The 16,345-nt window shown below is 30.7% G+C and overlaps 3 protein-coding genes across 11 annotated transcripts; 2 read left to right on the top strand and 1 right to left on the bottom strand.

The window, feature by feature from the left end:
• Positions 1–282: 282 nt before the first annotated feature.
• Positions 283–4,456, top strand: LOC115712470 (uncharacterized). 2 transcript variants are annotated; one of them, XM_030640751.2, is made up of 9 exons: positions 283–498; positions 597–648; positions 874–947; positions 1,789–1,890; positions 1,990–2,130; positions 3,037–3,088; positions 3,281–3,354; positions 3,484–3,585; positions 4,245–4,456. In XM_030640751.2, exons 1-9 carry the CDS (start codon positions 380–382, stop codon positions 4,279–4,281), a joined length of 753 nt encoding a protein of 250 aa, XP_030496611.1. In that variant the 5' UTR covers positions 283–379; the 3' UTR covers positions 4,282–4,456. The 2 variants fall into 2 exon arrangements, with proteins under 2 accessions (XP_030496611.1, XP_030496619.1); XM_030640759.2 differs by having other exon boundaries at positions 285–498; positions 3,484–3,573.
• LOC115712419 (pentatricopeptide repeat-containing protein ELI1, chloroplastic) lies at positions 2,438–8,212 on the bottom strand. 4 transcript variants are annotated; one of them, XR_009685361.1, is made up of 3 exons: positions 7,858–8,135; positions 5,033–7,751; positions 2,438–2,577 (listed from the first exon to the last, which is right to left on the bottom strand). XR_009685361.1 is itself a non-coding variant. In XM_030640696.2 (3 exons), exon 3 carries the CDS (start codon positions 7,348–7,350, stop codon positions 5,293–5,295), a length of 2,058 nt encoding a protein of 685 aa, XP_030496556.2. In that variant the 5' UTR covers positions 7,351–7,384; positions 7,632–7,737; positions 7,858–8,212; the 3' UTR covers positions 4,634–5,292. The 4 variants fall into 4 exon arrangements, 3 of the variants coding, with proteins under 3 accessions (XP_030496556.2, XP_030496560.2, XP_060963131.1); XM_030640696.2 differs by lacking the exon at positions 2,438–2,577 and having other exon boundaries at positions 4,634–7,384; positions 7,632–7,737; positions 7,858–8,212; XM_030640700.2 differs by lacking the exon at positions 2,438–2,577 and having other exon boundaries at positions 4,634–7,384; positions 7,632–7,751.
• Positions 8,213–12,375: 4,163 nt separating this feature from the next.
• LOC115712485 (uncharacterized) lies at positions 12,376–16,153 on the top strand. 5 transcript variants are annotated; one of them, XM_030640773.2, is made up of 7 exons: positions 12,437–12,612; positions 13,165–13,192; positions 13,286–14,327; positions 14,467–14,912; positions 15,167–15,357; positions 15,655–15,721; positions 15,797–16,153. In XM_030640773.2, exons 3-7 carry the CDS (start codon positions 13,295–13,297, stop codon positions 15,833–15,835), a joined length of 1,776 nt encoding a protein of 591 aa, XP_030496633.2. In that variant the 5' UTR covers positions 12,437–12,612; positions 13,165–13,192; positions 13,286–13,294; the 3' UTR covers positions 15,836–16,153. The 5 variants fall into 5 exon arrangements, with proteins under 5 accessions (XP_030496626.2, XP_030496633.2, XP_030496649.2 ...); XM_030640789.2 differs by having other exon boundaries at positions 12,442–12,612; positions 13,293–14,327; XM_030640766.2 differs by lacking the exon at positions 13,165–13,192 and having other exon boundaries at positions 12,376–12,612.
• The last annotated feature ends 192 nt before the right edge of the window (positions 16,154–16,345 follow it).

Below are 16,345 nucleotides of genomic sequence, written 5' to 3'. Positions count from 1 at the left end.
GATAAATCATGTAACTTTTCTTTTTGATTTATAGTTAATTTGACTATGCATTAATAATAATAATTTATTTACGGTGTATTATTTTTTTTGTAAAATTATTTCAATTATATTATTAACAAAAGAGAAGTCAATATTTTTGAATTTTCAAAACAAAACAGCCGAAATTGTCAACTGAAAATGGTAAAGAAGACACGTGGCGTTATATAATTAGTGCATTAAAAAAGTTCCATGGAGTATGAGAATGTGATTATGTGTTACGTGGAACTCTAATGTCCATGCATATTTATTATCACTCTCTCAATTTCATTCTCATTCTTCATTTTTCTTTCTTTCTTTCTTTCTTCTAATTCAATTCAATTCTCTCTAATTTTCTCTAAAAATGGGGAATTTAAAGGCCATTAGCTTAAAATTTCTGTTCGCTACCACAGGTTTAGCCATGTTCATCACTCTAATTTACACCATAATCGTTACACCAATTTCAGACATAACAGTTTCCCAGTTCGTACTCTCTCTTTCTCTCTCTCTCTATATATATATATAATTTGTATAGGTTTAGCAAATAATTAATCAGTCATTTTCTAATTAATTTGTTTCAGGTGGCTTGTGACAACTTGGATTGATTTCTTCATAAACGTAGCTGTTTTATCGGTATGTGATATGTATAAAATTTGTTCATAAATATTTACAGAAATTATATTATTAAATTGATTTTTATTATCTGAACTTTTGAATTATGTTAGATAATTAGCAACAAATTTGAAATAGTTGGTATAATTTGAGAGATTTTTCTCTTATTTTTCGCAAAACAAAACTCTACAAAATTATCATGATAGTAGATTGGAAATTGATTCTTTGTATTAATTATCATACCAGAGTTGGATCTATTACAAGGAATCTACCAAGTTTAGAGCTATACTTTGGATCATTTTCGTTGCAGCTTTGGGCTAGTATGTTTTCCTTATTCTTCTCTTTAAATTTACTGAGTTTTTACGAAAATACTGAATTTCAGATAAAAATTTAGAATTTTACTGTTACACGAGAATTTGTTACAAAAATAATGTCTTTTCATAAAAAAGCGAATACCATTTTAGACCATGTATTTTGCAAAACTTACTGATTGTGATTGGACTCTCTATTTTGTTAAATGACAAAATAGACCTTGTATTTTCCAAAATGGTATAAATAAGACTCTGAACTGATTTTTTGTCAAAATAAAATTTAATAATAATCCGATCTAAAAGTGTTATGAGAAAACTGTTTATATTTTCTATATCTGTTTGTATTTTTAAGTTGATTATATTAAAAAAAAGTTGTCAAAAATTAAAGTCAGAGTCTTATTTATAATATTTTGAAAAATACAAGGTGCATTTTATCATCTAACAAAACAGAAGATTCGATTGATAACTTTTGTAAAACACAGGATTTGAAATGATATTTACCCTTTATAAAACAACCGTAAAACAATAAAACAGAACAATTAAAATGAACAACTAAAAAACAATCGTGAAACAATAGTAAAAACTTAACACATTGCATATTATTTTTGAAAAAAATTTTGCCCCACATTAAAAAGAAAAAAATTGAAAATTTCAGTAGTATATAATATAAAAACTCCTTAAATTTATTCACTCAGTTCCTTTGGATAAAACTAGTTTTTTTTATTCAAGAAGAATCAATCTATCTTGGTTGCCATTTTTGGTCAAAAGCTTTATTTTGAATTGTTCTTCTAAGTTCATACCCTGTTATGTAATTGTTTGTTTCTAAAAATTGATGTTGTTATTATTTCAGCCCTGTTTTAAGTACCTATATTCTTATTCAACTATTCAAGCTCTCACCTCAAGAAGCTAATACAGATCCTATTTATCATGTCTTGTTGCGCCATTCTAACAAGTAAGAAGCTTTGTTTCTTACTTCAATAATTTATGTTGAATCAATTTTTGTTGTTGTTGTTAATGCCATGAATAAGTCTTCGAATTCTCAATCATATAGGAACGATGTAGAAACGAAGGCGAAACACTCTGTTGTTACTGCAAGAGTATTTTTCAGTGCTTTAGGATGTGTAATGCTTGGAGCTTTGATTTACACTTTGTTGACTGATGGTTCTCCCTTTCGCAAAGAACTTCTAGATTCGTAAGTCCTCGATCATCCTCAACCCTGTCTATTATCATTTAATTTGCAGTATAAATACTTAAGTTTAACTTTTGATTGCAAATAAATATCTAAGTTTAATTTTTCGCGGTAATAATACCTAAGTTATAAGTTAGAATTTCTGTTGGTACCTAACTGTTAAATGTTAATTAAGTAAATTGCCACGTGACAATCCTTAATTAGTCCAAATCATTAACTTATTATTTTTTGAAAAAAATTAGTTTAAATATACTAATAAAAAATGACATGTGGATAATTGTTTAATATTTAACGATTAGGTACCTAGATATTTATACTGCAAATTACTCTTTGTGAAAATATGTACACATAGCTCTGCTCATACTTAGCATGGTTCTTTATAATAATCGAGTCTGTCATGAAAGCTGTGTTGTTGTTGCAGTAAGTAGTAACCAGTCCTCCTCTACTTCCCTAGAAGAAGAAAATTAGTATATTTAGGTAAACTCAAGCAGAGGAAGTTTCTCATCTTCAAAATCGAATGCTATAAAATGAAGAGTAATTTTATGGCGAAACCCTCTTATGTTTTAATTTGTATACATTTAACCTCTTTGTTTTTTTTTTGGTGGCAAAGTCCCCTTATGTTTATTTTTCTTTACAAATTTGACACGCCAATTAAATATTACCGTTAAATATCAACTGGATGACCACTGTATACACCTATGTATATGTAACAGTAAAATCTCAAAATCGATATAGTAGTAATCCAGTTGGTATATAACAGTAATATCTAACTGAAAGCTTAAATTTGCAAAGAAAAATAAACTTAAGGAAGTTTTGGCCGCAAATTTCTCTAAAATGAACTAATATGAGAATCTTGTCAGATATCTTATTCATTTGAAAAACTCTTGTTTGGTTTTTTTCTCTCTGCAGAGTCATGGTAGCAACACTGATCGATTTCTACTGTCTTGTTCTTGCTCTATCAGTATGTCTCCACCGTTCTCAGTCTTTCACATAGAATTTTCCTATATTGTACTCTTGAAAGATGATCTCAGATTCTTCAATAGTAAATTAATAATAATCATGATGATGATAAGAGAAGTAATATACATGCATATAGTTTCAAATGTGTTGTGATTTTGGATATGAACTGTCTTTTTATTTGATATGAAATCAGGTTTGGATTGCTTACAAAGAATCATGCTTGATTTGTGCAGTCATTTGGATAGTTTTATTGATATGTTTTGGAAGGTAATCAAAGATTAAGTGATGAAGTTTTAGTTGCATTGCAACATGAGTAACCTAACAAGTGTTGTTGATAACACCTTGACATGTTTTGTTATTGATTCTATTTTTGATTTCTTTCTCTCTATATTTCAGCATTGCAACATGTGCTTATGTTGTACTACAACTGTTTCAGTTAACATCTCAAGATCCACTCTACCTTGTTCTTATAAAACATGTTGACAGGCAAGTACATAAGTGAGTGTAGTTTTCACCAACCTTAGTTTAAAGTTGTTTATAATTATTTTGGGTAAACAAATTCTGTATAATCACATGTACATAGTTTTCTTTATTTTTTTTTTGGACCATCTCCAATAGAAAATTTAAAATTTGTGTTAAATTTTGTACAAAAATAAGTTTGTGCTATATTATTTAAATTAATAATATTGACGGGTTTTAATATTTTATTGAGAATATACAAAAATTATTAATTTTTTATTCTTTTATTATTTAAATAATGATAATATGATAAATAAAGAATGTAAAATTTAGTAAAATTCAATTAATCATAATAATTAGTAACATTATAATAAATAAAAAATAACATTTATTATAGACTAAATTTAATATAATGTTATATTTTGTGTCAAATTTGCATCATCTGTTTTGAAAGTTATATGAAAAGTTTCTTTTTCTTCATAAAATAGAAATTAGAAAGACACCCCTTTGCTAGATATGAGTACTTGATATTTACATTAATAATGTTAGTTTTAATTTTCAATGGATATGTGATTAATTATTATAGAACCATATATAATGATCATATATATTTTTCTACAAACTTTTATTTTTCTTTCATAATGTTGAGAAGTATAAAATCAGATTGTCTATAACTGTCTTTATTTTTTTTATTAAAGGGAAGAAAGAAAGTATGGAATACCTTTGAACATCTAACAGTGCAACAGAAGATATATATAGTAAGGTCCATACATTATTATTAACTGTTGTTGTTGTTTATTTATTTTAATTTAAGTCCTCCTTGTTGTTGTTCTTAATTTTATTTTCTAAATGTGACCATTTTCAATAATAATAATAATAATACAAAAACATTACTACAAAGTTTCAGTAACTACAGAGATCTTCAGTAATAGTTTATCATGTTTTTCCGTTCTTATATTTGATATTTGGTAATTTACAACTACAAAAATTGGAGCTAAATTATGTGGACAATAGTTAGAGAGGATCATTTGATGAATTTTTACACATGAACAAACATCATTTATTAAATTTTGGTTGGGATAATGAATAATATTCTAAAAGGTAAATAGTGGCATAAGTACCTAAAGTTTTAAGTTTGTAAGAGGTATAAACTCAATGTTTGTAAAACTGTAATTTTCCTCCAATTTTGTTAGTACAGACTCCCTTTTGAATTTATTAAAAGAACATTTAAAAGTAACTGATACTACATGTTTTTGTCTAGACCCAATGATCTAAAATTTGAACTTTATATGTAGTCTGTTTAAGAAAATAACAGAGTCTGTACTGATGAAATTAGAGAAAAATTACAGTTTTACAAACATTGGGTACTTATGCCGCTAAAAATAAACATTGAGTTTATGCCGCTTACAAACTTGAAACTTTGAGTATTTATGCCGCTATTTACCCTATCTTAAACTAAAATCATAACAGAACATTAAAGTGATACCTTTTCAACAACATCAAATCTGAAAACACTCTTAGTGGATTTGACACTCCATCATTGTTGTATGCGTCGGCAAAAGTAGCGAAATCATCGTCTTAAATAAAATTCTTTGCAGCCTCTCTCATGACAGCAGCATCAGATTCATGTACTGTGGGGGCTAAATCACTTTAACTCGGAAATCTACAATCTGAACTGGAGTTGGTCAATCTTCTGTTTGGCAAAACCAGTGAAGCTTGGAAATCCATTTTCCACAACAACATTAATCACCAATAATCTCCACAAGAACACTTCCCATCCAAAAAGTGATGGAATCGGTTCACATCTCTAACAATAATCTCCCGTCCATAGATTTTCGAAATGAACTTGGTGGCCGTGTGACAATCAACACAAATGCGAAGGTTCTTGGTTACTCGAAGAACAACACCAGGACTAGTATTCAGAAGGCCAAAAGCAATGGCGAGCTTTTCACTATGAGCGCTAAGATTATGTTCTTTCTCCTCTTTGCTAACATCGTGCAAAACAAGACTAGTGTCGGGTACATAACCAACTCCCTTAATTTTCTCAGGCAGTTCTTTCAAGAACATGTAAATTTCCTTTGCCTGAGGATGAGAAGTATCTCCACCTAGAAACATATGTGCTTTCCCATTGATTTCGATCCAGCTACATCCAGGAGTCTTCCTCATGCCTCGGTTTTTTAGCATAGCTCTCAGATTGTCCACTTCTTTCCACATTCCAACTTCAGCATACATATTGGAGAGCAAGACAAAATTGCCACTGTTATCTGGTTCAAGAACAAATAACTTCTTAGCTGCAGCCTCGGCCAATTCCAAATTGCGGTGTTTCCTACAAGCGGCTAACAAGGCGCCCCACACGCTTGGTCCTGCTTGCATTGGCATTTGATTTATAAGATTGTTTGCTTCAACCAATCGCCCTGCACGACCCAAAAGATCGACAACACAAGCATAATGCTGAACTTCTGGCTCTACAAAATATGATTTCGTCATACAATAGAAGTATTTCAAACCCAGATCAACAAGACCAGAATGACTGCATCCTGATAACAATCCTGTAAATGTGATGGTATCGGGTTGAACCCCAACTCTGATCATGTCCTCGAAAGTGGATACAGACTCCAAACCATGTCCATGAGAAGCATAAGCCGTAATCATAGTATTCCAAGCAATCAAATTCCTTTTTTGTTGATGTATCTTATCGAAACATTGGTGAGCTTCAACAAGACTCCCACATTTAGCATACATTGCAACAAGAGCTGTTTGCACAGAGACATTAGAACCCAACCCGATTTCATTTGCAAACTTGTGAATCTTCCTCCCACGTTCAAGTGCTGCTGAATGTGCGCACGCAGGAAGAACACTCATTATCGTTACCCAATTAGGCTTCACCTCTGAATCTTCTTCCATCATCTTATCAAATACATCTAATGCTCTCTCTGCAAGCCCATTTTGAGTGTACCCCGAAATCATAGCAGTCCAAGAAATAATATTCCTCCGGACCATTCTCTTAAACAAATCCTCTGCAACATAAATCTCTCCATTCTTCATGTAACCTGCAATTAGTGCATTCCAAGATGAAATGTCTCTCACTATCATTCCATTGAACAACTTGTGAGCTTCACTAATTTCGCCACACTTGACATACATATCTATCAAAGAAGTTCCCACATACATGTCTATCTCCAATCCAATTCTCAAACTTATCCCATGAATACATTTCCCCATCCAAACATTTGAAGCACAACATTTCAGCACAAAAGGGTAAGTAAAATGATCACCTTGTAGGCCTAGAGATTGCATTTGAGTATAAATCCCAATTGTTTTATGAGGATAACCATACAAACTATAAGCTCGAATAATCGAATTATACAAAAGCAAAGAAGGGTTATTAATACGATCGAATATAGTAACAGCAGAATCAAGATCACCAGAACTTGCATACGTTGCAATCATCTTAGCTCCAAGGAAAGCATTAGGCTCAACCAATCTTAGGGTCATTTGAGCATGGACTTGACGGCCCAATCTCAACAAGTTTCGACCAGTGAGGAAATTGAAAACAGCTGCAAATGATGAGATCTCAGCCGGGTTCTGACAGATTATAGGTTCAACAAGGGAAAACAAACTCGAATGTAAGGGAAAATGATGAGACTGAGATTGAGATGAGCATTGACTGTGTGCAAAACGAAAATGGCTTTGAGGTTGTTTTGGGATATCAAGAAGCACAAATAGTGAACGAGGACAATGACAGTAGTCTACATTCTTATATGAGAAAGCTGATAAGAACAAAATCAATGGCTGACACCTCATATCTAGTATGGGGATCTTTCACTACACAAAATGGCTGCAATATTCATAAGAGTAGTGAGAGAGAGTTAGTGAGTGGAATTTCAAGTATTTTCATCAGTGAATCCAACTTTTGTACGGTTCCAAACAAAAGCAACATTCATGTCAAACATAACTACAAATCTGCTTTTTTGCTTAGATTTTATAAAACCAAAAACAAGGCCCTTAACTTTTAGCAATTTAAATAGATAATAATGTAAACAAATGTTCTAATGAAGAAGCAGTAGACTTTAAGCCAAAATAACCTCTCTATGTAACATGAGCAAGTATCCTGTTCCTCTCTGCTAACAAAGCTTCAAGCTTTCTCCCTCGAAACCCTTCTCTTTCCAAGTAAAGAGCTTTCAATGATTCCTGCAACATATAAACTAAATAAAATGGATTTTTTCAATAAGCCCAGAAATTATCTTCTTTAAAACACCGAAATTACAAGCTTTAACCATGCATTTCACACTCGAATGCTAAAAACTTCACCTTTACGATTCATAAATGTTTGTCTTTGTTGATGTAGCAGACCCATATCCTAAAACGTTGTCTTTTGAGCTTGAAAGTGAAAAATAGCGAGAAATAGTGTAATCAGGGAGATGCCCAGATGAGATTTTTGAGGTTTAAAGAAGAAAAGTAGAATACCCAGAATCCAAAACCTCGTCTTTTTTAAATAAAGCTGAACAATCACGAAGTTAATAATTTCTGGGTTGAGTATTACAGTTTTAATGGTGGCTCTAAGGTCCAACAGTCCAACTCCGAGTCCGACGATGTCAAAAAGAAAGAAAGAGAAAAAGATATTGTCGTTTGAAGTCCTATATAATATTTTCCCCAACTAAACGACATGCAGTTTGTCTTTTGTTTTTGTTTATTTTATTTCATTTTTGACAATGTGATACTAAAATAATTTAGGGTTTTTTTTATTAGTATTTTTATAATTAATTTTTTATTTATTTGGAAAAATAAAAACAACATAATAATATAATGGAAACAGTATAATTTTAAAATATAAATAATTGTTATAAAATAAAAACAACATCACCTCCAAATAGAAATAACATAACTTCAAAATAAAAACAATTTTTATAAAAATAAAAAAATCTTAAAAAAATAAAAATAAAAAAACATACAATGTACATAGCGTTTCCCCAATAATTTATGAGATCAGATAGCACAATAAAGAATAACTATATACGAAAGCTTTCATAATACTATGGAATAATTACATAAAATATAATTTTTTTTGTAAAAAATTAACTTTTGTATGTTTTAAGATTTTTTTTTTTATATTTTTACGAATTTTTATAAAAACAACCTGAAAACAACAAAAAAACTACATAAAAGTAGCAGGAAAATAACATTCAAACAATATCAAAATAACAACAAAAAATAACATATAAACAATAAAAAAATTAACAAGAGTACAATATAAAAATACATATTTTGTAAATAAAATTAAAAAAATTATAAAAATAATTAAAATTCTGTAAAACCGTATTTTTATATTATTTTTTATTATTATTTTTGTGTATTACAAAAAATAATCTCTAATACTATTCACATTATCGGCAGCTCACTTAAGTACACTAGACAAATCTACTAATTTTGCTTGAAGTGCATTGATGACTATATTTGAGTCCCTTTTCACAATAACAAAATTAAACTCTTAGCAAGCATTGTCTCCAAAGCCAATAAACAAGTCACTGCCTCCCTAATCAAAGGTTTAGTGAAAAGCAACTATTGTGAAACTACCCACACTATATGACCTCATAAGAAAGTAATGATAATCTGCATAACCATGCGAAACCAAATTAATATAATAGAGTAGAACCTCTATCCAAGAATACACTTGGGACTAAGCAAATTATATTCTAATTGAGAGGTTATAACTAAATAGAGTTACACTAGAAAAAAAAAATCAAAATATAAAAAAAATATCAATGTAAGAACAATGACATTAAACAATCATTAATATTATATCATAATAGAATTATTTTTGAGTAAATATAATATTTATACATGTATTACAATTTGGAATAAAATTACTAATTATACATAAATAATTTTATAAAATATATGTATATATTTTATTAAGATGTAATTATTCTTATATAGAGGTATACTTTGTTAATATGGGACTTAGAAATTATATAACTAATTACAATTTAGAGGTTATTCTTATTTATAATAGGCCCAAATTGGGACTTGATTTTTTTATAACAAATTAGAGGTTATTCTTGAATAGGGTATTCTTAAATAGAGGTTCTACTGTAATATGAATGCTAAACCAATAGTGGTTGCATACCTTATTATTTTGAGCATTCCATATAGTGTCATTGATGCATAGAGGAAATAGTATTGTTATAAGGTATTAAGGTGTCTAATATTATTATGAGATGGTGTTTTACAATTGACTAGTGGTTATGTATAATCTTTATTATACTAATATTGATATTACACTTCACAAGAGTACTAGACACCATGGGTATCCTTTAGCGCTTCTTTAGAGGAAAACTCCATCAACGTTAGCACCTCTACTATCAAGTAGGGTTGTACATAAACTTTTTAAACCGCTCAATCCGAACAACCTGCTTAAATCAAACCGAGATAACTTGACGAAAAATGTAAACTGAAAATTCCACGAAAATATAACCCGCTCAATCCAATTATAAGAGTTTTTTTATATATATTTTTATTACATATTCTTTATATATTATATAATTTATATACATAATTATAAAAAATTAGAAAGTTCAAACTACAATATTTCTTTTATGGTGATTGATTAAATTTTAAATTCAATCTATATATTTGTTTTATTATCACAATTAACTAAAATATAATAATTGAATATGAAAAAAAATATTAGTGCTCGATTTGGACAGTTTAATCCGACCAAACTAACCAATTCATTAGGCGGGTTGAATTTTTTTCTTAATTAGACGAGTTGCACTTAGAATTTTGTAACCCGATCTTTACGTTGGGTTGAATAAAACGTAACGTAAACTAACCAAACCGACCAACGTACTCCCCTACTATCAAGAACGGTTGTTCATAAAAATCCAATCCAATCCGCAAAGTGTGGATATCCGTACTTGTCGGATTAGATTGGATTGTATTAGAAATTCTAAAATTCGCACTTGTGCAAGTTAGATGTTGATTGACATGTAAAAGTAAACGATCTAATCCAACCACACATATTTATATAATTTAAAAATGAATTATAAATACAATTAATATTTTAATGTAAAAAATAATAATTTAAAATCTAATACATATGATAGAAATATATTTCAAAATATTGTAGATCAAATGTATATTTCATCATAATTTACAAATAAAATATAATCTAAAACAAAATTCAACATTTTTTTATACATATAATTTTTTTCTTCTTGCTTTAAATTTTTTATTTTTTATTTTAATTTGCTGCTGGAGACATAAAACAACAATAATTTGTTTTATTTTGTTGTTAGTTATGTGAAAAAATATTTTTTAAAGAAATATTACAAAATAATCAGTCTAAAATAAATGATCTAATTTGTACTTTTGTGGATTTGATTAGATATGTGGATTGGATTAGATCCAAAATATAAAATCTGCACTTAGTGCGAATCAAATGTACTATGAGCAGGTCCTAAGCCTATGCCTAGGGCCGACCTAGCTCAGGGACTCAAAAAAAATTGTTCCCTTTAAAATAACACATTTTTTTACTATATTATAAATAACCATATATATATATATTTTTTATTTTTTTAAATAAGGGCCAAAAAATATTTTTTTTTTCTACGACCCACTAAATTTCAAGACCAACTCTGACTATGAGTAAAATAGTGCAGATTTGATCGGATGAACACCCTACCCCTACTATCAAGGCTCTAAAAAAACTTAACCCAATCTCGAACCCTCGCCCCAAAATCCTAATTTGGCATAAGGCCCCAAGGAGAGGCTCTCCAAACAATGGGGCACCTGATTTAGTATGAATGATGAATTATTATATGAGATTATTTTACAAAAACATAAAAACAACAAAAAAAATTACAAAAATGCGGTTTCACGGAATTTTAAACATTTTTACGATTTTTTTTTTATTTTATTTACAGAAAGTACAGTCTTTTTATGCTGTAATCTTATTAATTTGTTGTTGATTTTTTGTTATATGTATGTTATTTTTTGTTGTTATTTAGATGTTATTTTCATGTTACTTTTATGTAGTTTTCTTGTTGATTTTATGTTGTTTTCGTGTTATTTTTTGGAAAACCGTAAAAATGTAAAAAAACATTATTTGAACGTAAAAATGTAAATATTTTACAAAAAATTGTGCCTTATGTAATTATTCCTTATTATATAGCTTAAGAGCATGTTAAGTTAAATTATAATGGATTTTTATAAAAATATTAGATTTTGGGTAAAAGTTTACAATTTTACTGTCACACGGAATTTTTTTTACAAAAATAATGTCTTTTTATAAAATAACTTAAAACAATCGTAAAACAACAAAACATAACAATTAAAAACAAAAGTAGAACAATTAAAAAACAATTGTAGAACAACATTGAAAACTTAATACAGTACACAATATGAAACTTAGACAGTAATTTTGAAAAAAATTCTGCCCTACAGTCAAAAAGAAAAAAAGTTAAAAATTTCAGTATGTGGTGTAAAAAACTCTTAAATCTGTATATATATATATATATTTATCGAAATTGAAGCACCTCTATCCATTTTTGAAATTAGAAAGAAATTTTTAGATCATTTTTTTATGATTGTTTAGTTATTTTAAACATTCTGTAAAATTTTAAAAAATTTAAACATGTTGAAAATAAAATTCAAACAGTCTATTTCAGACTCGTATAAATAAAAGAGTCTTGCGTACAATAAATTTTTTAAACATTATTTTTAGTGTGTTAAATTTTTTATAATTTCTCAAAATTTTACAAAATATTTTAAATAATTATAATATAAACGATTATAAAAAAAAATTATACTAAAAAATTGGTTCAGACAAAAGAGTTAGACAGTGCATCAAAAAATCCCTTTAAGAGTGCACTGTGAAAGTGCCTTATAAAAAAACAAAAAACTAAAAAAAAAAAAAAAGAAACAAAGGAATGTAGTATTATTAAACGGAGAGTTTCACTTCAATTCACTGCAACCAAAAACCAACCAGAATTCAAAAAAATGTGTTTTTTTCTTCATCTTCCTCAGAAATAAGAACGCCCCTTCTTCCAACGTCCACCGTTACAGGTTCCTTTCTTGTTTTTCACTCTTTCTTTGATTTTTGGGTTATGGGTTTGATTTTTATTTTCATTTTTTTTTATGTGGGTTTTTTTTTTCTTGGTGCGCTTTTTGCAAATGTTATGGATTTTAAGACTGAGAAGAGAAACCCTGTTGAGATTTTGTGTTTAGCCATTTATTTATTTATTTTTTCTGGAATTTGAAGAATATGAGTCTTGATTCCCTTGTTAATCTTTTTTCTGTTGCCATGTTTGAAGTTTTCGGTTGAACAATGCAAAGTGTTTTCTGAAGCAATTTGGAGATTTTAAATGGATAGAAAGAAAGGGATTTATGATTTTCTCATTAAGCTAATTTAGCATAAAAAACTTAATTGGTTTTAAGTTATATGATTTTAGCTTAATTGGTCAAATGATGAGCAATTATTTGATATGGGTTTTTTTCTTTCAACAAAGGTAAATGGAGTATTTGGATGAATATGTTTGTTAGTGACAACAATTTTGTTACTAAAATTCCATAAAAACATGAACTTTATTATGAAATTTCACTCCATTTATGTTGCAGTACCAAAATCTGATTGAGGGGGCAAAATGTAAGATCAAGCACTTAAGAAATAGTTGTAAATGAATTCCCTTTTGGATTTTGTATGTTTAACATTCTCATTACTTACAATTTCTGATCAAAGATCTCAGACATGGATGTGTCCCGGTGGATTCTAGAGTTTCTGATCCGAAGTCCTGGTAAAGACAGGTTAGCCAAGGATGCCCTATCAGTTATGCCAGTACCGAACAATGACTTGCGCTTGAATAAGATTGCTCTCCTTCGAACCATAGAGGGCGAGGTCTCTGATGCTATGGTCACTGAAACCATTCTTGAAAAACTGGAATTGGTGGAGGCATTGGATTCGAGGCAGGAAAGTGGGGCTGCTGCAATGGCAGACTCCATGAAGGGTGCATATTGTGCTGTGGCTTTAGAGTGTACAGTGAAGTTTTTGGTGAGTGGTGGAGGAAAGCCTGGTGAGAAATACTTGAATGCCCTGAACCGGGTTTGGAGAGGGAGGGTCCGTCAGTTGGAGATGTCTGGGAAGAGTAAGCTGTTCACGAAGGAATTGAAGAGGTGTTGGGATGAAGTTGAGGCTGCAATTTCGGACAACAGTGTGTGTAAGAAGTTTTTGGTTATGAACACTCGAAATGAGGCTGTTAGATTGGTTTTGGAATACTTGAAAGAGGCTTGGGCGTTATTGGGTCCTTCGTTTGTGGAGTGGGCAGCTAAATTGACCACTGAGCATAGAGGTCTGGTGCGTTTGGGAGATGGTGGAGTTAGGAGTAGAGGGGTGGAGAGTGTTGAGGATGAACCGGAGGTGGGTATTGAACGAGTAGATGAAGAGATCGAAGTGCAGGAACCAACGGCTGTGAAGTTGGCCAGTCTTGGTGGAGGTGTGAGTGGTATGCCTGAATTGATAAGTGAGTTCAGGGACCAGGAAGATAGGACAGGGACGAGTAAAGATCAAGTTTGCAATAAAGATGAAGAGATCGAAGTGCAGGAACCAACGGCTTTGAAGTTGGCAAGTCCTGGTGGAGGATTGAGTGTGAGTGGTATGCCTGAATTGACAAGTGAATTCAGGGACCAGGAAGATAGGACGGGAACGAGTAAAGATCAAGTTTGCAATAAAGATACGGATGTTGATGTTACCTTGCCTGATTCTGGAACTGCCACCTTTGTTAAAGGTACTCAACTCTCAGATTTTATGCAGAAAATGTTGCTTCTTGATATCAATTGGCATGTTTTTCTTTTTTTAGTCTTTTGGGGCTTGAGATTTGTTTGTCCAAATGTAGTTTTTTGTTTTGAAAATGTTTATGGTTACAGAAATTCAGAGTGAAAAGGTGGTGACCAGAAACAAGCAAGTTGCTATTAACAAACGGCACAGAGGACGAGTTAGGATCGCTGAAGATGAGAATTTTGAAACAAACGAATCTGAAAACCGAAATTCCATCTCAACCCCTGAAGTCGATAGAGTACGAGAAGCACTTAAGTCCAGTACTTCGGAGCTACAAGCAGTCGTGACAGATCCACTTCCTGAGGCATCACGAGTGGCTGAAGCTGTAGCAACTGATTTGGCAACAAAGAATGTGAGCCATGAGAATCCCTTAGAAAGCCAGAAAGGAACAGAAGCAGATGCAACAACCAATCCATGTATTGAGAAAAACACCAACTCTAACGATCCCACTCCTGGTAACCCATCCACCAGTCATCAGAACAACAATCCTCAGCCCAGTTTGATGGCTCGCAATAGTACTGCCCACACATACGAGGTACTTATGTTTCATTCAACTTGGGACTTAGTGCAGGGAGTACTTGACATAAATAGTTGGGATATGAGGAATGCAAGGTTACTAAACATAACAGATGATGTCAATAGCTGTCTTGGGGAGTTGGTTTAGGGAATTTCTATTAAGTTTGTCATCTTACAATATATTACCTTATCTCCATTTTTCACTTGGTTGTTTTTTATTAGGACACAATATTATAGACTATTCTCCTAAAATCGTGTATCTTGTTTTTGTAGTGGGACGATTCGATTGATTCAATTGATGACTCTGATCCTCGGGCAAATGCGAGCAGACTTAACCCGACTAGATCAAAGAGAAAGACTGTATCTGCACTAAAGAAGGATGAATCTACAAAATTTACAAAGAGAAGAAAAGTTAAGAGGTGGTCACTTTTGGAGGAAGACGCTTTAAGGGATGGTGTGAAAAAGTAAGTCAGTTTTTTATACAACTTTGCAAATGAATTAGTGTTATATATTGATACACTATTGTTCCAATCCAATCTTGAAAGAATTAGAACACAGGCATTTCATTGATATCAAAGAGAAAATTACAAAGTTCCAAACTTTTCGAGACAGTTTGGTATAGGGACCCTTCTTACAATATGCCCTCTATTTATACTAAGCCTCCCTTTACTGTTGAAATCAGTTATGTTCTTTCATAAAATTTCAATCAAAGTGAAACATTAACAAACATAAGATGTAATCATTTTTGTCTTCTCATTAAGGTATGGAAAGGGAAACTGGAAGCTAATCCTTAATACATACCACGATTTATTCGAAGAAAGAACAGAGGTAAACAAAGTTTATGCTTTCTTTCTCCATTACAAACTTTAATATTCAAGTTTAAGGTTTGAGGTTTATGTACAGGTGGATTTGAAGGACAAATGGAGAAACATGACAAGATAATGACACAATGTTGAGATGAGAGACTTGGTTTATGTTAGAATTTTACTAATGTTTGATGTTATGATCTTGTATAGTTAGTTGGTAAGGTTTGTTTTGTTGGGTTTAATGATTGTGTACCATGTTCAACCCAAAACAATCAGCAAACAAGTGTATGTTATAGTTATAGTTATAGTTGTAGTTTATTCATCTAGAATATAACCCTTTTAAGGAATATGATTGTGTCTTGTCTTTCAACTAAAGTTGAGATTTTTGTGTACTGAGTCATTTGTATATCTCTATAAAAGATATAAAAAAGTCTCAAAGATTTGTTTTTTCTCACTTTAATTCCTATATTTACTTTTATATTAACCTTTTTTCTGGACACCCTTTACACATTCTCATTTTCTTTTTACTATTTTGATTCCAAACCTTTATGCCAAATAGGCAAATATCATATCTATGATCTATCATCTATTGCAATCTTTGTAATAGTAGTTAAAGAATAAAATAGCAAAAGCATATGAAGGTGAA

Source organism: Cannabis sativa, chromosome X (genome assembly GCF_029168945.1).
Source record: "Cannabis sativa cultivar Pink pepper isolate KNU-18-1 chromosome X, ASM2916894v1, whole genome shotgun sequence".
In the NCBI taxonomy this organism is placed as follows: domain Eukaryota; kingdom Viridiplantae; phylum Streptophyta; class Magnoliopsida; order Rosales; family Cannabaceae; genus Cannabis; species Cannabis sativa.
Note: the sequence above shows the minus strand (reverse complement) of the source record. Positions and strands in the feature narration are given on the sequence as shown.